The 24,089-nt window shown below is 49.3% G+C and overlaps 1 protein-coding gene across 7 annotated transcripts; it reads right to left on the reverse strand.

Moving 5' to 3' along the window:
- Positions 1-29: 29 nt before the first annotated feature.
- Positions 30-23,202, reverse strand: LOC120822370 (uncharacterized). Of its 7 annotated transcripts, XM_078105373.1 has the most exons (33): positions 22,979-23,202; positions 15,418-17,299; positions 14,953-15,357; positions 13,144-13,205; positions 12,946-12,978; positions 12,550-12,726; positions 12,089-12,468; positions 11,813-11,979; positions 11,460-11,582; positions 11,065-11,163; positions 10,846-10,880; positions 9,856-10,562; positions 9,473-9,664; positions 9,241-9,387; positions 9,126-9,160; positions 8,773-8,925; positions 8,502-8,630; positions 8,179-8,217; positions 7,882-7,920; positions 7,488-7,613; positions 7,269-7,398; positions 6,915-7,085; positions 6,771-6,805; positions 6,385-6,546; positions 6,118-6,252; positions 5,767-5,805; positions 5,537-5,677; positions 5,072-5,166; positions 4,655-4,678; positions 3,971-4,487; positions 3,676-3,738; positions 290-3,502; positions 30-193 (listed from the first exon to the last, which is right to left on the reverse strand). In XM_078105373.1, exons 1-33 carry the CDS (start codon positions 23,053-23,055, stop codon positions 65-67), a joined length of 9,861 nt encoding a protein of 3,286 aa, XP_077961499.1. In that variant the 5' UTR covers positions 23,056-23,202; the 3' UTR covers positions 30-64. The 7 variants fall into 7 exon arrangements, with proteins under 7 accessions (XP_077961499.1, XP_077961498.1, XP_077961500.1 ...); XM_078105372.1 differs by having other exon boundaries at positions 14,953-17,299; XM_078105374.1 differs by lacking the exon at positions 22,979-23,202 and adding an exon at positions 19,097-19,198 and having other exon boundaries at positions 31-193; positions 14,953-17,299.
- Between the last annotated feature and the right edge of the window lie 887 nt (positions 23,203-24,089).

Here is a 24,089-nt window from a genome sequence, read left to right on the forward strand (position 1 = left end):
AATCCAAGGTGAGAGTCATCCGCCCACCGGAGATGTGGAACGTGCAGGTGTTCCTGATGCTGAACTACGTGGTGACGGAGCGACACAAACCTGAGTCGTCATTGCTTTTGCGTTTGGCAGATCTGCTCTCAGCTGGCTCTTCGTCCGGCTGCTCCTCCTCATCGTCGCCAGCTTCATCCAAAGTCACCAAAGCCTTAAAGCATCTTGTATTAGTTGAGCTTCCCTTTGGGTTCACGTGTGAATGTGCACTTTACAGTGATTTCCCCACAGAAGAAAACTAAACTTTTACCTCTGGGTCCAAGAGGTCCACGGACTCCTCCTCCTGGCTGGGTGGGCGGGGCTTCCGAGGGCTTTGCTCCACCTTCCCGTCCTCCTCTTCTCCTTCTATGAACTCATCCAGAGTGACGAGCGTCTGCAGCTCCGCCCCCGTGATCTCGCCGTCCCACTCCGTGCCGCTCGCTGCTCTCTCCTCTCCGCCGTCATCTGCTCCCACCTCATCCAGAGTCACCAGCTCCTGGGGGTCCACCGCCCCCGTCTCCTCCTCTTCCCTCCTCCTCCCTGCCCCGCCTCCTCTACTGCTGCTGCCGCTCCGGCTCCTTCGCTCTGCATCCCTGGTCCTCCTCTCCTCGCTCTCCCTGGTCCTCCTCGCTGCTCGCTCCTCGGCGATCTGCTTCTCCTTTGCGGCGGCTTGTCGCCTCCTCAGCTCCTCCTCCTCGGCCGTGTCGTCGGGGTACTCCTCCTCCTCCTCGCTCACCTCGTCCAGGTTCACCAGACTGCGCGCCGTGTCGTCTTTCTCGCCATCCATTCCAGGACCGGCGGGATCCCTCTGAGGTCCTGCAGGAGACGACTCGTCCACGTCGTCGACGATCCGATACAGCGGCTCCTCTTCCACAGCCCCGTCGTCCTCGCCGGCGCGCGGTGAGGCGTCCTCTTCTTCAGCCGATGCCCCTTCCCGTGTCTCGTCCCCTCCGGTCAATAGTTGATCGTCATCCAGAGAATCGATGATGCGATACATCGGCTCGTCCTCCTCTCCATCTTTGGGCGATCCTGTGAGCGGTTCACTCCTCAGCCCCTGCTGGTCCACGTCCATCAGAGCGCTCTCCGCCTCGCCCTCCACGGAGTCCAGGACCCGATACGTCGCCTCTTCCTCGCCAGGCGCATCTTTAGATGCTGATGTTTTAGTTGTTTTGGCTCCTTTCTTTGGTCTTCCCCTCGTCCCTTTGCTTCTTGTAGCGGGTCGCTCCTCCTGACTGAACTCGCTCACCACACTGCCGCTCCTCCGTGACGGGGTGCTCGCTCTCCAAGCGCCTTTCTCTCCCCCGTTTGGTTCCTGTGACTCTCTGGCGGGAGTTTGCTTGCGTCCCGTCGGGGTGTCTTCGGTCTTCTCATTTGAGGCCTCTTTCTTCGTCGTCCGTCCTCTTCTTCCTCTGGTGGCTCTTGCTGTCGGTTCCTCATCGTCCACAGAGTCTAAGATCTTGTAAGTAGCCTCCTGTGCTTTGTTGGACGCGTCTGTGAGATCCACTGTGGTTTTGTCCTCTTTCTTTCCTCTCGCACTTCTTCTTCTGACAGACATCTCCGGGGTGGCAGCGAGTCGAACCGGTTCTTCTTCTACAGAATCTACTATCTTAAACTCAACGTCTTCGGGGACCTCTTTGTCTTTTTCGGAAACCTTTGCAATGAGGTCCGGCTTTGACCGCGTCTCATGTCTTTGACCCGCTCTGTCTGGTTTCTTTGGGGACGGCTCCTTCTCGTCCCTTGTGGACGCGGTGGTTGTGGGTTCACTCCTCTTGGACGGCTTGTTGTCTTTTCTGGCGGTCGCCGTCCCTCTCGAGTTTCTTCTTCCTTGGTGGCCGGTCTCAGAGTCCGTAGTCATTGGCTGGTCCTCCACCGAGTCAATTACCCGATATGCGTCTTCCTCGTCCTCCGTGGCCAGGATGTCTTCTTGGGAGATTTGGCCACTGTTCATTTCATGGTTCTGGCCGTGATCTTCTGCTGAAGTGAGATCGTCGATCGGATCCAATATCTCAAAGGCTTCTTGTCCAGTTACGTCCCTTTCTGGGTCCTTGGAGTTTTCCTTGTTTCCGGCGTCAGGAAGAGAAGAGTCTTCATTTGGAACCAGTCTGTCACCATTATCCATAGCTTTGACTTCGTCCTCTGCTGTCCTCTTCTCGTCCCCCATGTCCCTCGGCGTGTCTTCACTACCTGCATCTAACAGCTGTAAATGATCCCAAGACGTTCCCGTGGAGCTGTCCTCTTGTCCTGTAGCTGCTTCGCCTTCTGTAACGCTGTCCAACACCTGGAGAGAAGCGTCAACCTCCATCTCCTCACACCTCGGAGGGCCGGTTAGGACCTCGTCGCCGACGCCGTCCGCCACCTGGAGGCTTTCGTCACGCAAAGTCTGGCCTGCGTTCGGTCCGCTCGTCTGGGCTTCAGAGCTGCGTGTTCGCTCCCCATCGTCCATCGGGTCATCGGTTCTGTCCCCGAGAGGACCAACAGCTCGGTGGCTTTGGTCTTCTTCCGCCTTGGTACGTTTGTCAACATCATCTTCTTCCTTTTCTTCTGCGCTTTGCTTCTGCTGTTGTGTGTTGACGTTAATGTCGATCTCCAGACTCTGTAACCCACGTTCTCCGTGAGGCGGATGCGTCTCTGATGAGGTTTCTGTTAGTGTCTCTGATGAGGTTTCTGTTAGTGTCTCTGATGAGGTTTCTATTAGTGTCTCTGACATCTTTTGGTCGGACTCGTCCACTGTGCGCTCTGCGTCTTGTCCTTCCAAAAGCTGCTCGGAGAGACTTCCTGCCGAGGACGTTGCTGCCGAGGACGTTGCTGCCGAGGACGCTGCTGCTGAGGACGTTGCTGCCGAGGACGCTGCTGCTGAGGACGCTGCTGCCGAGGACGTTGCTGCCGAGGACGTTGCTGCTGAGGACGTTGCTGCCGAGGACGTTGCTGCCGAGGACGTTGCTGCCGAGGACGTTGCTGCCGAGGACGTTGCTGCCGAGGACGCTGCTGCCGAGGACGTTGCTGCTGAGGCGATCCTCTTTGTTTCACGTGCAGAGGACGAGCGGCTACGTAAACCGGAGGACGCAGCGGTGGAGGCTTTGGCCGCAGAATGTGCAGACGGGGTTTCAGTAGACAGCGGGGACGAGGGGACGGCCTTTCTGGCCCTGGCGGAGGGTTTGATGGAGGACCTGGTTGGTGAGCCACAGACCAAAGAGCTCAAGTCTTCGGTGGACTTGGATGAGGAAGGAGAGGCAGATGCTGTGCTTTTAGAGTCTTTCCAGGACCCCGTTGAGGTCTGTTTGCCAGCGGACACTTGGAGGCTTTGTCCCTCTCTTCCTGGTCCGGAGGACTGCCTGGATGAAGAGGAGCCATGAGGCTCGGGGCTTCTGTCGCCCACGTCATCGCCGACCTCGTCGACAGTGACAAAGTCATCCATGTTGAAATTAAGCTCATCGAAGCGAGCGGCATCGGGCGAGGCCATGTGACACGTAGCATCATCCTGAGCCTGAACACGGGACAAAAGGGACCATGAATCAGTTGGCTTTCGAATTAAAAGCAACTAAACGTTTATATTTGCATATTTTGACAGAATCATCCAGGTCTCCCTGTGAAAAGGCTCAAATGATGGACACAAAGACGACAGGAAGGTTTTTGGGAATGAAAAACGAGGCAGTTTACCTCCGTTTGCGGCGCGTCTTCAGCCGCTGCATCTCTCGCGCTTCTGCTGCTTCTGCTGGTCCTCTGGAGAAAGTATTTACAGGTTAGCGCCGCGTGAACGAAGCGGGAAGACATTTATGACGCAGGGCCGTGGAGGGACGGCGTGGACGTGAGCACCAGCTCGTCCCCTGAAGCCGCTTCAAGGTCCAGCTCCAGAACCAAGCGTCCCCGTTTCCTGACCAGGTGCTACAACGCGTTCCTGGCCGGTTCATAAGGGGTCGGCCTGCTGCCGACGACAGTGAAGGCCACATCTCACCTCCTTCTCCTCGCTCCTGGAGCGGCTCTCTCGGGTGAGCCGGTGGTTGCGAACTGCCGCCGCGATGGCCTGGAAAACGTCGGCGTTAATCTGAGGAAGCGCGGCGAAGCTTTCTTGGGGCGCGAGCGCTGTGGCTGACGGGGAAGGACCCAGATCAGAGGTCACATCAGCAGTAAAGGCTGACGTCGCGAGTGGCTCCTCGTCCTCCCGTTCTGCTGCTTTCTCTACGTCTCCGGGACCAAAAGTGGACTCGGTGGCTACTTTCTCCTCGTCCTCTTCCAAGGAGGCGTCGCTGACGGCACCAGCACCTGGTCCTGCTGGGACGGGCTGAGCAACGGTGGATCCACCTGAGCCACCGGTTCTCTCGGCAGGTTGTGACCCAATATCCGGTAGTCCAGGTAAGGAGGGCGGGGTTGGACGCTTCGCAGCAAGGGGCTCGGTTTGGACTTTGACGGAGCCGTCTTGTAAGTTCTGGTTCTCGCTAGAATATTGAAGACGCCGTTTCAGGCTCTTCACACTGAAACCATAAACAGAAAGGACACAAACCAGAGTGTTTAATAGAAAACTGTTCATCCAGCGAAATGTGCCACCAGCTAACAGCCTACAAGGTCACAACAGTCATCAAATGGATCATCGTCTCCACGTGGACCCGACAGGAATCCACCACAAAGGGGACGTACTCACGTCTCGACATGTTGAACTTCACTCCTGCAGAGAGAGAGAGAGAGAATGTTTTAAAGACAGGAACGCATACAAAGGCAACCTGGAGACTGAGTGGGGAAACACAGGTGTTTTTAATGGATCTCATGCACTCTGGGACGTCTCTTCTAGATTGAAACTTCTACGCGGTGTTTCCACATCTGGATCACATGTGGTCTCTTCACACCAAGAAGCTTCTCGCTGGTCTCAGGGAGAAGGAAGTCCCTTTGCAGCTGAATTGTTCCATGAATCCTGTCTGTACTTACGGCTCATGTTTGATAGCTTGTGTGTTCTTTAGGACTTTCCCATAAGTCTTAAGGAGCTTCAGGTACTTTGATATCCACTTTATCCAAAGATTCACGACACATTGGTCATTAGGAAGAAAGATCTCACAGCGCTTACCAAGCTTCAGGTTTATCCGTGGACCCTTTTAAGACATTGTTCAATTCCTTCACCACCTGGGCTACAGCGCCGGAGTCCGTCATCTCGATGCATATCTGAGAGGGGAGGACAGTCCAGGACACACAGAGAGGAGCGAGGGATCAAGTCAGTGAGATGGAAGCACACGAGTAGAACACGTACATGAAGAATTCTGAAGGTCAAACAAATTATTTTGTTTAAACGCAACAGAAAATCCAGGCAGTTTATGAGTCAACTAGCTCAAGTTAGCACAGCTAGCAGCCCACCGCTACGGACTGAAGGTCCACGGACACCTTAAAGCAGCACTCGAGGGGAAGTGAACATTAAAGAAAACATATTTACGCCCTTTGCAGATGGAACTGAAGTGATCAGTGACTTCGATCCACTGACATGGGATTCGGTTTATGTGTCTGAAGTGGTTTAAACGTCACATTTGTCCTCTCGCACCCTGTTGGCGAGCGGCAGGAAGCCGGCGAAGGACGCCACGGAAGCCACGGCGCCCATGACGGCCCTGGTGATGTGCGGCGACGTCTCGGAGGTCTCCACGCACAGCAGCCGCTCCTCCAGACCCTCCGGCTCCGGGACCCCCTGAAGAGCAACAAAAAGGTTTTCAGGCCCAAAGACGAAGACGCCGCCTCCACTTCAGGGCGGATTTAGAGACGTGGTGATGGACTCACAGCGTTGCTCCACTTCATCAGAGTCGCGTACATCGTCTCCTGCAGAAAGATCAACGACAGGAAAGGTTCATATCTGCGTTTAAACGTATGACAGTAATGTTGCACAGCCCACCGATACCAGAACAGTCTCAATACCTCAATACGGTGAGTATCACCATTAAGACCTTATTTCACACCAACATGTCTTTGCATAAGTAGGGAAACACGTTTGTATTTGCGGGCTTATTCATGGCGAGCCCGGTGGTCCGGTACCAGGAACATGTTGGCTTCGCTCACCGGAGCAAAGAGCTGATTGGGAGTCTGCTACATACGTCACATGGGATGTCGTGCAGTGGCTCCTCGTGTCCGTACCTCAGTGGAGAAGGGATTCATGTCCTCCAAGACAAAGTGAGCCGTGAGCGGGCAATCCAGCACAGAAACCTGCTTTCTTAAACGATCCCGGACGAAACTGCAGCACGAAGTCCAATCAGCGAAAAACACAAAGGCCTGGAGGTGCGAGCGGGAAGACCGGAAAAGGAAAAACAATCAAACTTCAAACGACACCGCTGCGTTGAATTAACGCGACAGCGAGCACGCAGGCGTGTGTCCCCGTGGGGGCGTGCGGTCCGTGAGGCCTACCCTCCTCTGCAGAGGTAAGACCACCACGTCGTAGAACGCAGAGGAGAGGCTCCATCTGGGGAAAAAGCGCCGGACCAGCTTGACCACGTCGTCGTGCCGGTAGTTTCCCTCCGGTAATCCGGTCAACATGACGGTTGGGATCTTGGGGCCGCGCACGGCCTTCTGGGAATCACAGCGTTCAAAGCAGAATATGAGTATTGGCTTCTGGGGCGATTAAAAACGGTCCATTTTAATACGTTATGTGTCAATATTAACAGACGCTTTGTTTCAGTTTGCTCAACAACATTAATCCAACAAGCTCCTCCTCCTTTAAGACGGATTCGCCCAATACCGATTGCAATATGACACTTTTATTAACCAAAATGTAGAGAAATTATTGAGCTTACCGCAATATCATTCAGTGTTCGGACTGTCTGGAATTCTGGGAAATAAAAATGAACATAAGCAAATACAATGCTGGATAGGTTTGGTAGAAGGAAACGTTTCATTTAGAGCACAAAAGTCAACGGGTCAAAGAGTCGCTCTCTCACTTGGGATGATGAACCAAGGAGACCGGGTCAGGAACAGGAAGGGATCCGATCTCAGCGTCACCCAGAACGGTTCAACATTGCCCTGCGGAATGCCAAATTCCATTGGCGGGACGGTTGCCCCGGTAACAGCATCCTCGCTGGGAGGCAGAGCGCACTCGGGATGTTTTGGTGCTGCTCCAAGAAAAGCAGAGCAAAGTGTTTCGCGATGGAATATGTTCATCTTGCTTTATATGTCGCTAATCTCAGTTAGAAAACATTCCTATGGGAACATAGCTTTATTACTCATGACACAGTGACCAACCTTTTACAACCAAAAATCCATCCTTTCCTGAGCGGATGACTACAGACACTCACGTTTCTTGGTGTAACTGTGAACGCCTGGCGCGGTCAGCCTGGTGACTTTGTGATTAGGGGCTCGCTTCAGGAGACTGTACCAGACGCCGAGCCGATCAGCATGCCAAGAGCTCTCAAAGTCCACGAACACCTGGGACACATGAGTAGGAACAGGAAGTCCCTTTTAAACCAATCACAACTGACCTGCTTGTGTGTGTGTGTTGGTTGTTGTGTTCATACCTTGTTGAGGAGAGGAAAGAAGTTCTTGACGTGTTGGATTGTTTTCAAAGACTCTCGGAGCTTCAAGGCCTCGCTCCATGAAATGTTTGTGATGAAGATGGTTTGTGTTCCCTTACCATCCACAGTCTGCACCAAGAAGAGGAGGTAAACGTCCAAAACAAAAGTTAAATAGAGTAATATTGGGAAAGCTTTTCAAAGTAAAAGAAAATATCTGAAATAAGTGTCATGTATCCCCTTCAACTCTTTCCAATAGTTTTGTTCCATGCAAATTAACAAAACTAAATTTAAAGGCATCTGAACAATCACAAGTTACATGAAGAACTTTGTTTAAAAGCTTGAGTGTAGCTTTTTAAAAAGAGATGGAGTGAAGTGTGGATTTGTGCGAATGACTTACGTAACGAAGTGGCTTTGTGCGTGATTTGGAACACTTGAACTAAGAAGAGAAACAGGCATTATTGTGGATTACAAAGACACTTTTTGGATCTACGTGATTCACGTGCATGGCAATTTGATTTTTAAAACAGCGAGTTTGCAGGTCTGTGTTTCCAATAGTTGTTTTTCATCCATGTTTGATGAAGCAAATTAAGAATCTAAATTTAAAGGCATCTTAACAATCAAAAATGACATAGAACTTTGTTTAAAGCTTGAGTGTAGCTTTTAAAAAAGGTGTGTATTTGTGCAAATGACTTACGTAACGAAACTGGTTCGTCAGTGATTCATAAAACTCGAACTAAGAAGAGAAACAGGCATTATTGTAGATTACAAAGACACTTTTCCACAACCAACACTCATGTAAAGTCGATACTCTACAGACTCAGTCTATACATATTACTATAAATGGATTGTGAAAATATATATACGTATATATTTCTTTCTCATAGACCTTAATACGAGGGGACTACAATGGAAATCAATTGTTCGTGGCGCATCAGCATCGGCTTCACTTTTCAGAGTTTGTTTCTCTCGTGTAAAAGTGAAAACGGAGAATAAAAACCGAAGCGTGGACGTGCTTACCGGTGTCAACATCGGATTGTCAGTTGCAACACGGAAAGAGAGTTTCCGTCCTTTGAAGAAAATGCCCTCCCTGACGGGGCCGGTGATCATTTTGTGCACATCCTCAGCCGTCGGCATAACGATGACGGCCTAAAGGAAACGCACAAACGTGTTAATACGTCTATTTATCTGCTCAGCGTACTCGGCCATTATCGTGTTGCATATTTCAAAGTGTTTAAAAGTGTTTGAATGAACAGCAACAATAGAAACGGCTGATTAACCTGAGGCCTACCATGCGTGACTGAGGAAGAACGTAGATGCGGTCTTCTGCATATTGAAAGCCAAATGGGATGAGCACATTTGCCAGGTCTTCCTCTGTGTAGCAGCAGCTGTCGTAGTCCGGCAGGTGGCCAACGACCAACTGCCTGTAACCTTTCGCAATGATCTGTAAAATGTTGGCGAGAGAATAAATGAATAGGGCAGTCATGGTTTGTTAAAAAACACACATTCATTGCATAAGTCAAAAAAGGAGCAGCCCAAAACGGTTTGCATGGAACGAAATAGAAAAGAGCTTTATCCTTCTATCTTTAGGTAAACTACATGTGTAGGCACAGCGACGCACACAAAGGGTTTGACCAAACGTACCTCTTCACTAGAGAGGGTCGTGTCCGGCACTGACGCTGTGAAGGAGAGGCAAAGAAATTGGCAAAGAAAGCAGAGAAAAACCGTAAAATGACACGCCGACACTTTCTCGACTCACGTATTTTGCTTGGGTACATCTGGCATCCCAGCGTCTCCCCAAAAAACACTGCATCAGTGCCGATGGCCGTGGCCAGAGGCGCGTTGCTCCTGGAAGCCCTCGCGGATGATTCTGCCTCCCCTTGGGTATCCACCGCCTGCTCAGGATCTACAGACCACATTTAATCAAGACGAACGTCAGTATTTGATAAAAAGATCATTATCATCGGCCAATGACCTCCTTCCTGTTTCACCTGGCGGCTTGGCCTCCGTGGAGGCTTCAGTGGAGGTTCCTGCTTCCTGCTGCGGTCCTGGTGCAGCGGACTGCGGTTCTGGGCAGGTGCTCTGCTGGGTGGGGGGCGAAGCTTCGACGGAGGACGGTTCCCTCTCACCAGATTGGCCGGCTGAACTCTCTGCCTCCGGAGTTTTATCCTCAAGGTCAAATTCTGCACGGTTGAACGAATCGTTTGTAATAATGACGAGCCGACGAAGAAGGAGCCAAAGACGTCTCCGTGCAAACCAAGTGGAAAACGGCTGCTCATCAATTGTGAGGCGGTTCAGAGTTATTTGCTCTAAACACCGCAGGACAAACTTCAACAACACTCGCTATCTGCCCGTTAAACGGTTTCCAACGCACCTTTTCCCGCTGTTTCTGTCTCCACTCGTCCCGCTGGCAGCTCGGCCTCCTCAGCTGCTTCCGTGGAGATTCCTGCGGCCTCCTGCGTGATGCCTGAAGGTTCCGCCCGGTTCTCCGGTCCTTGTGCGGCGGAATCCGGTCCCGAGGTTTCGGTCGGCCCCGTATCAGCTTCGCTGCTCGCAGGTCGACTACCGGCAGGTTCGTCTGCTGAACTTTCTGCCGCCGCCTCCGTGGTTGTTGTTTCTTCCTCTTTCTCTGCACTACTTGCCACTTCCATGGGCTCCTCCACTTCAGCTCCCGTTCCCTCAATCGTCCTTGGTTCCGCCTCTTTGGGGACATTCGCTTCGCCGAGATCCTTTTTGACCACCGTGGCTCCTTGAACCTTGGTTTCAGGTTCTTCTGGGGTGGATTTTGGAGATGTGGACTTGGTCCCTGGTGATGTTTTTCTCACAGCTCTCTTTAAAGGCAACTTTCCTTTGTTTATTGGCTTGGCTGAGATGTTCTTTGTTTTTGTTTGAGTGACAGTCCCTCGACCTTTGACTGAGCCTTTCACGCCACTTTTCTGGAGTCGGCTTGTTGTGGCCGTTTTGGCTCCAGAAGGTGAAGACGGGGGCTTTGCAGGACATTTAAGAGTAGAAATGGAAGGTTCAGGGTCATGGGCCTTTCTTGTGGTTTGAGGAGTGGAGGCGACGGCCGTGGCTGGTTTTCTGTGAACAAAAGCGTTTCATTGGGTCACAATGAGGAGAAAATGGAGATATTCAAGGTTCAAGACAGAAAGGCAGTGTGAAGGTTTCAAATGGTCTCCACTGTAAAATATTACTATTCTTCACAGGTTGAGATCCTGGAAAGACTCCAACAAAACAGATTTGTGAAAATAGGGACATTTCCCTTAAAGTTACACGTTTCCCCGTTGAAGACACAAACTTGGGAAGTAATGCAGTGATGCAAAAACAAGCCCCCAGCTGGAAAGAGACGTGAAACATATCTTACTTCTGGGAAGGCTTTAGCTTCTTGGCAACAGTCTCCTGGAGTAAAAAAAAGAAATTACATTTTTTTTACATTACTAAGAGACAAAGTCTCAACGTGAACAATGTTGTCATTTGGATATTAGAAACAATGAGGAATTGATTTCGATACAAAGAAAGTTGAGCAGCTGACAAATACGAACAGGCTCATTTCCCGGAGGAAGAAAGACGTAACGTTTAATACCTTTCGTCCAGCAACAGTGATTCGATGCCCTTTCACGTCGACGCTCTTTAAGCTCCTCAATTTCCTGGCGTCTTCTACTTTATCGAATGTCACGATTGCCTACAAGTGAACAGAAACAAAGCGAGATGTCGACTATGAATACAACCACTGGGAATATATATACACACTGACTATAACCACACACCTAATGACCGCAGGTCATTTACACAAATGAAGTTATTACATTATTTCTTTACAGATTTACACACCAATGAAACATTTACGCACACCGAGGCTCTTTGCCGCTCTGCGCCGGGCGGCTTGATCGGCAACTAAATATTAAGTAACCTTGCTAAAAGCACAGTTGTTTGAATGCTGCAAAAAGACAAAAATAAGCCTCTCAATACACACAGTACCTCCTCTGTGGCCCGGTGCAGGACAACGGACTTGATCTTCCCAAATTTCTGCACAGCAGCCACCACCTCACTGTGAAAGACGTTATGAACCCCCTCCAGTTTCACCTCGCTGGTTTCATTCGTCTGAAATAAGAAAAACACATGATATTAGTGCAAACGTTATGCGTGCGTGTGTTCAGCTTTGCCCGGTCTATTCATGTACAGGAATACATTCATCTCAAATAAGAGAGGCAGTGTTTGGTACCAGATTCCATCAGTGAAAGGACACAACAAACCCATCACGTCCACTTACACCTGGACCTGCGACCCAGTGACGGAGCAACAGAGAAGCGTTTTCTTTGAGTGTCACTTGCCGTTGAGGCCTTTTTGGCCGACTGCTTGGAGGCAGAAGACGAGGAGGGCTTTTCTCCAACGGAAGACGATGACGTGGACTTCATCTTGGCCAGCTCGGCCAGTAAGGCCGGAGCCAGAGTCTTAACCACCGTCTCCAGGTCAGACTGCTTGGACAGACTTTGGACAGCTGGAGGGACAAAGATGATCATTTAGTGGTGAACAAACAGGTCGTGTTGGTGGAATTCAGTACGTTCCGCCACAAAATGAGTGGTTGACGTGTTTGTAGTTTCTCAAACCTGATGTTTCCAGCAGTTTCTTCACCAAGTGGTCCGTCCTGCTCGTCTTACGTTCAGGCGATAGTCTCTCGCTTCTCCTCCTCGATGGAGACTCCCTCTCGCTTCTCCTCCTCGATGGAGACTCCCTCTCACTTCTCCTCCTCGATGGAGACTCCCTCTCGCTTCTCCTCCTCGATGGAGACTCCCTCTCGCTTCTCCTCCTCGATGGAGACTGCCTCCCGTCGCTCCACCTTGGAGATGATCGCCTCTCCCGGCTCCTCCTCGGAGATGACCATCTATCTTCTCTTCTCCTGGGCGAGGTTCGTCTCTCAGGGCTTCTTGAAGGTGACCGATGGCGGGAGCAGGCGGGGTGGTCGGACCACGGGGAGCGAGAGCGGGACCTGGTGAGAGTTCAGACCAAAGCTCAGCGTGCCGAGTCAGATGAACGTATTTGCTCCTTTTAGACGTCACGCACCACAGACCTGCGAGTGCATCTGGGGCTGTACGGCGACGGTGATCGCCGGCCGCGTTTGTCCCGCCTGTCGCCGGGCCGATGGTGACGCGGGCTCGGGGAGCGGGAGCTGCTTCCATGTCTGGCTTTCTGAAGATGCTGGGAAGTCTGTGAGGAGGCTGAGGGCTCGGCATCTTCACCCGCAGCACTGAAGAGAGCGACGGATGAAAAGCATGAGAAACAAAAGGAAAGCAAAGGTCTCACAACACGTTGGGGGAGTCGGTCCAATGGACAAACATCTTGAGGGAGGTCAAGATGCCCGAATGACCACGTGTGGTGCAAAGTCTGACATTGGTAGTTTTCTTACAATGTCGCTTTGTAGCCGTGCAGAAAGACTAAATACAACGTGTAGCTAAATCTAATTTACCTGAGAGCAATGTCACCATCCCACTCTGGGAATCTGTTGGAAAACAAATAAATGAAGCAACTGTTAGAACAGGAAAGAGGCCACATTGGGACTGAAAAAGATATTCGTCTGTGAGGAAGCAGACCTCAGGCAGGTGTTTTGGTTAAATGTGAAGTAATATCTGTTTAGGAAATAAATTCAAAGAAAAAAGGGACTGACTGTGTTCGGAGGAGTTTGCATTTCCTCAGGTGAAGGTTGGAGTTCTGGTGGGAGATCCAATCCTATCAGTCGGAACAACAAACGCAGAATTAGATCCTAACAACTGCTGTCAGATATCCGTATTAACTCAACAGAGATATTTCATCCAACGTTCCAGCAGCCACAGAGAAACAGCTCCTCCTCTCTGGAGGTCCAAGTGTCCAGTTTGTGGTGATATGTCCTGATATTAAAAGTCTTAAGAAAGCAAGTCTTTTTTTAACTTGATGTCTTTCAATCTTCATTCAACGGCACTCATGTGAAGGACCAGAAGAGCCAAAGTGAAGAGCTGCGACTCTCAGTGTTTAAATGATGGTGTTGATATGAACCAAATAGTGACAAATACACATGGAAACAGGACAACATCATTTAGGACATTTAGTCCTCACAACATTTGGTAGATTACAGCAGACTTTTTTCAACTTTGAGTTAAGAGCAACAATCCATCATGGAGACAAAGAATAAAGCAGCACCGGGGACAAGCAACCAGAAGGAAGCTTCCTTCTCAGGTTCTTCATGGAGTGACGTCTGGCTCTTCGGTCTTCAGTAAGCTGAAGGTCATCCCAGCAGAGGTCACCATCAGGTACCAGGGCAACGGCAGAAACACGAGACGTGGAAACTGAGAAGAGGGGGTCGAGGGGGCTGGTGGGTTTGCCATTTATGTTTTGACAAGTGTGGTGTCCCAAATGGACAGACGGTCCCACGAAATCTTGCTGATTGTGTGGTATGTTGGGAAAGACTTGAGGTTTCTGGTTGGAGTTTGTTTGGTTAAAAAGAAGAAGGAGCTGGGCTGCATGATGACATTACATATATCAATATACCGGCAGAAGCTCAGAACTAATGCGATACAGACGGGTCACTGATGAGCTGTGAGGAGGCGATTGGATCATTATTTAAGTCATCGGGCTGGACTTAAACATTGCTTTCCTAACATCTTTGGGTTCAAAAAGGTACATAGATATAAAAGTACTGAAATGCTTTTTAACAAATAAAAAAAGGCGTTCAGTATCAGATCGACTCGATTGTCACCGACATCCAATTTGAGGCATTTGAGTCAGTTTCAAGCAAGTATGCGATATCAATATATGCATCTGCATTTACACACGCAACAACTAACAACCGTTTCTTAGCCAGTCCTCTTCCATTAATCCTCTGATGAAGTTCTTCAGGCGTGCAGATGCTTGCTGCTCAGATCTAAGGGCTTCAGTTTTCAACAATTGTCCCAGAAGTTGGTCCCATGTGGTTGAATCACATTATTCTTCAGTCATTATTCACAGTAAATGGTAATAGTCGTATGCCGATGACCTGGATCTTTATCTGTCTAAACAAGTGATGTACCAACAAGTCAGTTGAATCACATGTCGGTTAAACTGTAAACTGGAATAACAGACAAAGGAGAAGGCAGCTGGCTGTAACTGGCTGCAAGAAGCCTTTTGGTAAAATAATATCGTACCAGTCAGGTTTGGACACACTTTCTCATTGAAGGAGAACTTTTAACTGGTACAGTACATCCAAATTAGTTATTAACTTAAGGGGGAAAAAAGAAATCACAAGTTTGCAATCCATCCTCGTTTCAAAGAAATAAATTGTTTCACGATTCAAGATTAGAGAATCCCCCAAAAGTCAAAAAGTAATCATTTAAAAAACTGTATTTCAGAATGAAATATATATTTTCCAATATTTCCATGACAATATTAAAATAAATTGCCCACAATTTCCAAAGGGGAGAGACAAAATAAATACATTTAAAAAGGTGCAGACTTTTCTACTCACCGGCATACGTTGACAATCTCGGTTACACAGACAACAAGTATGTGGAAAGACTCTCGGCGTGGCTGCTGCGTAATCGTGCATCATGGCTGCTGTCGGCAGGCTCTTGGATCTTGCAGCCGTGTCCTGGGGCTGACTGTCCGAAGGCGGCATTGTCCGATGAACAAAGTCCATCAGGCTTGGGGGCGTGAGAAGCGGAGGAGGACGAGCGGTTGGGGGGCCACGACTCGGGATAAACGCCGGGCGCTGCACAGTGTTAGCGAAGCCAGAGATGTGAAGGACCGGGGGAACTGGCTTTGCGGCGGGAAAGAATTGAGGCCACATGGCCTGCGGTACCAGCTGATTCTGTCCCTGTTGAGTCGGTTGCTGCTGCACCTGAATCTTTTGCACCGGCTGATTCTGCATCTGCTGCATCTGCTGCACCTGCTGCACCTGCATCTGCTGCTTCTGCATCTGCTGCTTCTGCACCTGCATCTGCTGCACCTGCATCTGCTGCACCTGCATCTGCTGCACCTGCATCTGCTGCTTCTGCATCTGCTGCTTCTGCATCTGCTGCTTCTGCATCTGCTGCTGTTTTTTCATCTGCTCTGCAACGGCTGACGGTGGTCCTGGGGTTTTACTCTGGTTGGTATCGTCACTGGCATTGTTACTGCCAAGGAGCACCAGACTCGGTCTGCTGGGATGCAAACAGCGGTACAGAGTGGGGGCCGGTTGGGTTTTCATTGATGACTGCCGATCCGCCTGTGGCTCTTTCATTGGAACGGGCTTGGGGGCTTCCGACTTGACAACCCTGACGTCTGCGTCTTTGAGATGGAAAGGGCTGACGATTGCGTGGGTTTGCACTCGTTTGGTCGGGTCGTTGCTTGGGGGAGCAACAGAGCTCGGCGTTGTACTGTGCAAAGAGCTGAAACTGGAAACCAAAGTCGCCTGGTCACGAGAAAAACCCAACGCAATGCTTTTCAACTCGGGCTTTTGCTGTGGTTCTCGAGCGTGTCCGCTGCTATCGGAAGTGTCCATCTTCGACATACCTCCACTCCCACCACTGGTATCTCCACTGGTCCTTCCAATCCCTTCCCCAACCCCTCCGGTATATTTGCCTGTGTGTCCATAGTCAATCACATTACTAGAATGCCGGCCGGCCGGGGGCATTTCCTCCTGGCGCATCCCGGCCCCTCTGGAATGAGTCATTCTGTAGGGTGGGGGTTCGGGGCAGGGTTTTGATGGAGCCGCAGTTGTAGCTTTCTTGGTCTTCTCAAGGCGAATTTGCCGCAAGATGAACGGCAGGTTGGCAGGGGTGATCTGGTCTTCAGGGTACGAGATGAGATGTTCCAAGTCATCTTTTTCAAGTCCAAAATGCACCAGTATGTTAGAAGCTGATTCAGAGGTGTACTTGTGTTGTCGAGTGGGCGCTCTGGGGTCCGGAGCTGCTTTGTCGAAATCCCCCAACCCTGGAATGGACGGCCTATCACGCGGTCTTTCACTGGCCGCATTGAACCTACCATCAACATTGCTTGCATAGTTTGACGAGGCAGACGATGCATAACATTTTGAGGGTTCATCTGCAGTTGGCCTTTTGTAGTTTGACAACCAGTCCGAGGAGCTACTGACACTTTCAACTGCCGGGTAGCTCTGCCCTAGAGGGCCTGAGTTCTTGGACACTGGGTAGGAAGCCACCACTGAGCCCGAGGAGAGACTCTCCCTTTGAATGCTACTATATCGAGAGTCTAGGGGCTGATGCGCTGATTTGCTGAGGAGCCTCACCTCCTCTCTGGCTCTGCTGATCTGCATGTCTATAGACCTCTCCATGCCCTCGTCCATTATGGTCCTACTCTGTTCAGGCCTGTAGCTCATCAGCTGAGGCAGCTGAGATGGAGGTACTCTCCCAGAGCTGCTAGAAGTCACAGAAGAAGTTCCAGAGGAGTCGAAGCTGGACCCAGGTCCAAGTCGAGATGCTGTCCGAGGGTCCCTCTCTGCGTGTCCACTGGAGAGTCCATACTGCCCCTGGGGGGGTATCTGGTTCCCAGAGGCATAGGGGTTATAGAGGGGATGGGACATGGTGTTTGCGATCTTCAGAAGGTTAAGGAGGTTGATGGCCGCAGCGGTTGGGGAGGGGGGTATTGCGGGTATGTAGGCAGCAGGCGAGTTGGACGCCAAGGTCGCGACTCGGCTGCCAACAGAGAGGGCGCTGTTTATCTGCGTCACTGCCAGCTGGGCTTTCAGCTGAGCCAGCCGCAAGGAGGCAGCCTGCTGGCCAAGCAGCAAGGAGCTCCTGTGGAGCCCCCCAAGCAAGGGGCTCGTTAGGGTCCGTGGAGCAGGAGAAGGGCCGCAGGGCTCTGATAGCAATGCAACGCTGGAAAGTAAAACAAACAATAAAAACAAACAAAGGATGGGGTTATTGGATGGGTTAAATCCATCGTCTGGATGGTCTCGTCTTGAGTCGTCCACTCTGGTGCTGTGAGACACGCATTCATTCAGTCGGTTTCATTTCCAAGTACTCAGTGCAAAGAAAGAACAGAGGAGGCAAAGGCAAGAAAACAAATGAAGGTAGGAAACAACTTTCCCGGAAGCAGAACACACACAAACTCATTTATTTTTCTTTCATATTTTCATCTCTGGTTTAAACAGTAAATTGAGACAAGCCAAAGCATAGAAGACACGTGGCAAAATGTAACAGACCAGAACCGTCATTTCCTTTTACGAGATGATCGGATCAGACCATCCTGAGAACACTTCACTTGATGCCGATAGGTGTACGACTCCCAATACAGAACCCTATATGGTAAGAAGCAGTCATTGCGTACACAGCGTAGGACTGGCCCGGTCTCGCTGCAGTTGTCTCGATAAACGATACTGACAATGTGGACGAGTGATGTGGTGACGCTGAATAAGACTGGTAGAGGCAGACCTGTCGATCATAGTAAGGCCGCCCTAAAGCACACTACACTTAGTGTTTTATTGTATCCTTAGAAGAAAAAGTCACTCAATCAATATCATGCTGCATTAAAGACTTATGAACTAGAAATTGAAGCCATATATTCAACCATTTATAAGGTTTACTGTAGTCATTGACTCTCAACTCCTCTAGTGTCACATCGTGGGAGATACAAGCGGAGGAGAAATGAGGGGAGAGGACTTGGTGGCAGGATAATAGCGGTAGAGTTCAGTATTGAGTAAGAAATGTGGTTTAAACAGATTCTAATGAGGAGATGCGTATACTGTGAACAGCAGAAAGTCTGATCATTTAAATATAAAGATTTGCATGAATACAAAGAGGATCGGTTAGAGTCCAGCTCTAGTTTGAGGTCACTACAGCGGTGCGTCACGCATCTTGAATTTGATTGTGTCAGAATCACTTCTACACAAAACACGTCAGTGTTTCTCCTCCGCCGTGTCCTCGAGGTGGGTTTCATGATTTGGGATGAGATCGACATATTCTGGAGGCACATGTCAGGAAATGGTCAAACCCAAGACCCAATCCCAAAGCCACCTGGTTCGGTGGATGAGTGTGAGAGTCTGTGAGGGTTTGACACGGTGTGAATGTGGATGGGATTGTTATTTTTCATCTTTAAACCTTAATGTTTAAATGTGTATTTTTTTGTTTTAATGTTTTAACCTAAACACACCTGTGCCGTCCTCCTTGTTTACCTTTTTTAGTCTCAATGAGTTCACTCCTTATCCCTTCTATATCGTCACGTTGCAATGACTTGTGGGTAATTCCCTTGGGCTACGTAAGCATGTAATGCTGCTTTATGCTGATGGGTCCATAAAGGACTCAACATGTCTTATAGCGGGACAGAATCAGTCCCTCGCGGGAGCGCGCCTCACAGTCCGTGAGGGTGCAGATTGCGACCCGGAGTGCAATTGATCACCGAAATAATATGTTATTGATCCCATTGCACCGAAATTGTCATGCGCAATTAAGAACGCGTATTGGCTGCAGCACAACACCAAACAGCCGCAATATACCGCCCCCCGTGCGTAACATTATAAACACATCCCTGCTCGTTGCTAATATGGCTAGGCTAGCCACATTAGCCCCGCTAGCTGCTGCTAGCAAGCGCTAACGTGAGACCCGGCCACAACAAACGTTTAAAGGCGGGCTTCAGGGGACAAAGACCGAGTCGACTGACATTTCTTGTATGCATACCTTCCGTTATTTGAGAATATTTCTTGCCTGTGATGCGTTCAAACTGATCTTCGGGAGGTCCCGGATGGAACCGGTTTGTGTGGCACACACTTCCGGTTGTAAAAGAGTAAAAGCGCGAATGTTACAGTTAAAGGGACGCAATTAAAGTCCTGCATCCAAAGTTATTTATTCACAGGCATCTCTAAAGTACCAGACTGCCCCGAGTCAAAATAGTAATCATGATAGGTTTTAAAGATGCAACCTTTTTTTAGTTGCAAAATTAAGTATTGATTGTAAGCATGGAGAGTAAAAAATGCAAAACTTTTTTACAAAGTAACGATGTTGACAAGCATGTTACGTAAATTGTCCACCAGTATATATTTGCAAAGTATTTCAAATTCCTTGAAACTGAAAATACCCTCAGAACATAATGAACAGAATAGAATAAACTTTATTTTGTAGGAGATCAGGATGCAGCATGTGGTCATTCTGACGTGACGGTGAATATTTTCACTAAAGGATCTTTTCTCTGTTGGGGATTGCATCAAATTAATAACATATGCAATTTATCCGCCGAACCACAGGGCTTAACACCAGACCAACAGCTGACTGGTGGACCTCTGGTCCTGTGTGTGTGTGTGTGTGTGTGTCTGGAAGCTGCAGCCAAAAGATGTTTATTTTAGGCTGTCATCGCTACCCTGACAGAGGCACGTGGCGGTGACCTCGCCACGAAGAACACACACTGAGGTAAAGGGACTTCTTCAGAAAGAGTAGGCTGGATTTATTCAGATAGAAACGCACAAATGTGCCGATATCTGTTCCACACAACACACACACACACACACAGAGGAATGTGCACCATCTAGAGCCCCCGACCCTCTCTAATGATCTCAGCTCTTCTGGCTGGAGGTAACCTGACCCCAGATCAGCCACCATGTGAAATCTCAAATTAGTATCCGTCTTCAACCGCGAGGATCTTTCCATAAAATTTTTTTTAAAAATCCGCAGCTCCTATTTCCCCGCCTCAGCATAAGGAGAATTTGAGCAGGGAAGATGAGCAAGGAATGTTTTACCCTCCCCCAGCGTGATGGCTGTCGAGATGCTGCTGAGCAAGGCACATGTCATAAATATCACTGTGCCAACAAACGCTTTGATATTTGTGAGGAACGATTTGAGAGAGGAGACGAGGACGCCGGGTTAATCCGATTCCACTTCATTTAATGTCCTCAAGTAACTTTAGCTCCTGTTTTGTGGGGGTTTCTGACATGATATTTGCAAGACGTTCATTTTTATGAATCTTATCATACAAATAACAGGGGGTTGGTCACATGACCTCAGCCGAAACCAACCGTGAGTTCTTTTCTACAGCGGATTTGGGGAAGGCCGGATCCCGCAGGCGGACTCAGACGTCCCGAGTCCGCCTGCTCGAGTTTCGTCTTCACACTGTATCCGCTTCACAGGGTCTGTGTGTGTCTGTGTGTGTCTGTGCGTGAGTGTGTGTGTCTGGATACCTCGTGAGTGGCCTCTGAGGAGCAGTTACTAAGAGGGTCTAACCAGTGTTGATGAAAAACAAATCCCCGCCGGCCCGAACTCAGAATTGTGGTCACTCAGAGCCACAAATGTCTTTCAGCAGAGTGCGGTGGCGATAATTAATGAACATTTATTAATTGGTGTAGAGATATTTTAAAGGGATGTCCAAGTTAAATATAAAGTCCGGTGACATTTGATGCATCGTGACTTTAAAGAACAGCCGATTCACTCATGCAAAAGCAGGATTTTACTGTTATTCAATAAACTTCAATATGGAGCATTTGATTAACTGTTTGTACTTTTTAAAATATAATTTCATACATTAGAAGATGTAGGAAAAGTCCCTTTGAATCGCTTGTCTTGCCTCTTTGACCCTTTTATTCTCTCGCACACACACACACACACACACACGCACACACACACGCACACACACGCGCGTACTTGTACGACGACGTCCTGTCTGCATTCGTAACACTCGGCGACTGGATCCCGAGGCTCCGCTGGCTGGTTGACCCAGAAAAACCGTTTTCACAACCGGCTGCGCTGATGGCGGCGACAGCGATCCAAGATGGCGGCGGCAAGGGAGTGGAACCCGAGGCTTTGCGACAACACGACGACACACGCACACTTATTACTTATTACACAATCCTCTTTGAGGAGTTGCCGGTTGTGATTCTGTGGAAATGAAATTCACAGGACTACTTATAACAACCAAAACTCATCTTTGGATCATCATGAATAATCGGGTGATTAAATGATAAGAAACGCTCCATTTATAATATTTTTTTATCTATATTCAGCTATGCTATTTATAGAAAATGGGGGCTCTAAATAGCACTAAATGTAGAGGGAAAATATATATGGTTGTTTATTTTGTTTGAATGTTTCAAAGAAAAGGGGAGGAGTCACAAGCAATTTTCCCAGAGGCCTCGGCAGCAGCTGCACTTTTAAACGCGCCTGTTCTCTGTTTGTAAAACACAACGTGTTGCTCGCACCTGCCACGTTGTGAAGAACAAAACGCTGGCGGGAGTTTACGAGGTGCTCGGTCGAGTTGTGCGTCCGCAACCGTAGGGCGGCATGAAGTGTGTGTGTGAAGTTCAAGGTCGGCGTGTTTTCGTCTCCCCCCCCCCCAAAAAAAATCTCTTTATGAAGCACGTTCCTCGTGCCGGTGCGTTTAAACTCAGGAGTCTCCAGTGTGACAGGATTCCAGAGCCTGGCGGTCTGCAGCGGGAGGAGCCCGTGGACCACGGATGCATCCACACAACACCCGACTTCCACCCGGCAGACGAGAGGGTCGTGCTCCAAGCATCAGATGACAGCGCAGGGCCCATAAACACTCCTAAATCCAGCCGTCCGAGTCCACGGTGACAGAGAGCAAAGCCCCCATCAGACTGGAGCCATCTCACACCTCACAGGAGAAGACATCACACACACACACACACACACACACACACACACACACACAGGGTCCCTCTCTTCTATCCAGCTTTACCTTCTGAATCGTATCCTTTCGCTGGTATAACCCCCACAAACAGTGTGTTTGTATGTGTGTGTGTGTGGGGGGTACTTTCCTTTATACCTTTATTCCATCACAAACCCACACAAAGCCCATAATGGCCTTGAGGCCTGGCACGCACACACACACACACACACACACACACACACGCGCGTTGTGGACGTCCCCCCAGGGTCCCGGGTGTTCAAGGAAAAGACATTAAAGGTTTTTGGGGGGGAATTAACACTTAAGGAAACTGAAACAGTTAGCATTTAGTCCAAAACAAAGGTGAGTAAACTAAACTGAAATGAAGGCAGAAGAAACAGCCGGAAAAAGTTGACCGTGTTTTTGTTGATGATTAATGACTAATAACAATTAGTTTCACAAGGTAAACTAATGATACGGTCAGATAAATTGCGTTTTGATATAATGTCGGAAAAGCATTCTATAAAAAGGGTCTAAAAAGAGTCTCCAAAATATGTTGGTTAAAAAAAAATCTGGAAATGTACATAAGTAGCTAAAGGTTAAGACCATTTACAAGCTTCACGCCCAAAGCAATTTATTTATGGTGTTCGACTGGTTCCAATGGCGCAAACTCGAATTAATAAAGACATTTAGAGCTTGGTTGAAGCAGGACCGGCACACGTGGAGCACGTGCACGTGTGTGTGTGCGTGCGTGTATTCTGTGACGGAACGTCTTATACGCATAGCTGAAGAAAAGCCTTTAAGGCTTTGGATTCAGACACGTGAGCACCCCCACATCATGCGTAAACATCATGCGTAAACATCATGCGTAAACATCATGCGTACACATCATGCGTACACACCATGCGTACACACATGCACGCACGCACACATGACGTAGTGTCGGTCCTTACCGGCGCACCGGGTCACCGGGGCTGCTGCTGCCGGTCCCCTGCTGCAGAGAACCGGGGGCCTTCTTTTCCTCCAGCATGGCCACGAGTACGCACGGACATACACCGCGCGCACTTACCCAATAGCTTTAATTACACACACAGTGCTCCCAAATCCTAAAATATATTCCCTAAAGTAAAATAAGTAAAAATTGAAAAAGTCCGATTTTGTTTCTAGGGCGAAGAATTCCCGGGCAGTTCTGGAGAAACACGGCGGCGGATCCGCTTCCCCGCGCGGCTTCTTCCACGAACTATCAAGTCTCAAAAACAAGAGCAAACGGGAAACAAATCCTCCGGTGCTGCGGGATCCTCCACCCAGATGCTCCACAAGCAGCCAGAGACTGGAAGCAAGAGCCTCTGGAGAAGAACTGCACAGAGAGCGCGCGCAACGCGGTGCCACCCTCCCGCTGCCAGTAGCCGGCAGCGGGAGGGTGTCTTCAGTCTGGTAAATACCCATGAGTAGGTATGTCCTACTAAGCCCCTCCCCCTACTTCTGTGTGATGAGAGGGTATGAAGGTTGGTTGGAGGTTGAAGAAATCCTCCAGTTTTCCAGCTTTCCTTCACCATCATTTAGTGTTCGAGAAATCGACGCCCACAAAGCGCGATGTAAACGAATGTTGACAGTAACAGTAATAGGACCAATAATAATGGTGTTAGGTGTCAGCAGGGCCATGTTAGGAGGCAGGACCAGATGTAAACCCGATTCAAACCTGAATTAGTGATGTGCATCCATAAGATTAGTGAGAGAAGAGGAGAGAGGAGCGCCTATAGCAGTTTATCTAAGGGCTGGTCCAGGCGGACCTGAGCCAGCCCTACGCGTTATCAAAGAGGAAAGTCTTGAGCTTTACCTCAAATGAGCGGACTGTGTGGCCCCCTGGACTGAAAGTGGAAGCTGGTTCCACAGAAAAGGAGCTTGATAACAGAAGGCTCTGGATCCAATCCTACCTTTTAAGACTTTAGGAACCCAGCTTTTATGGAGTTTAATACAGTATTATAAGCTCTTATAACGTGCCTGACCAATTAGTACCTTCAATTCTACTCTTAATTAAACAGGGAGTCACTGCAGAGAAGCTAA

This window comes from Gasterosteus aculeatus, chromosome 7 (assembly GCF_964276395.1).
Source record: "Gasterosteus aculeatus chromosome 7, fGasAcu3.hap1.1, whole genome shotgun sequence".
In the NCBI taxonomy this organism is placed as follows: domain Eukaryota; kingdom Metazoa; phylum Chordata; class Actinopteri; order Perciformes; family Gasterosteidae; genus Gasterosteus; species Gasterosteus aculeatus.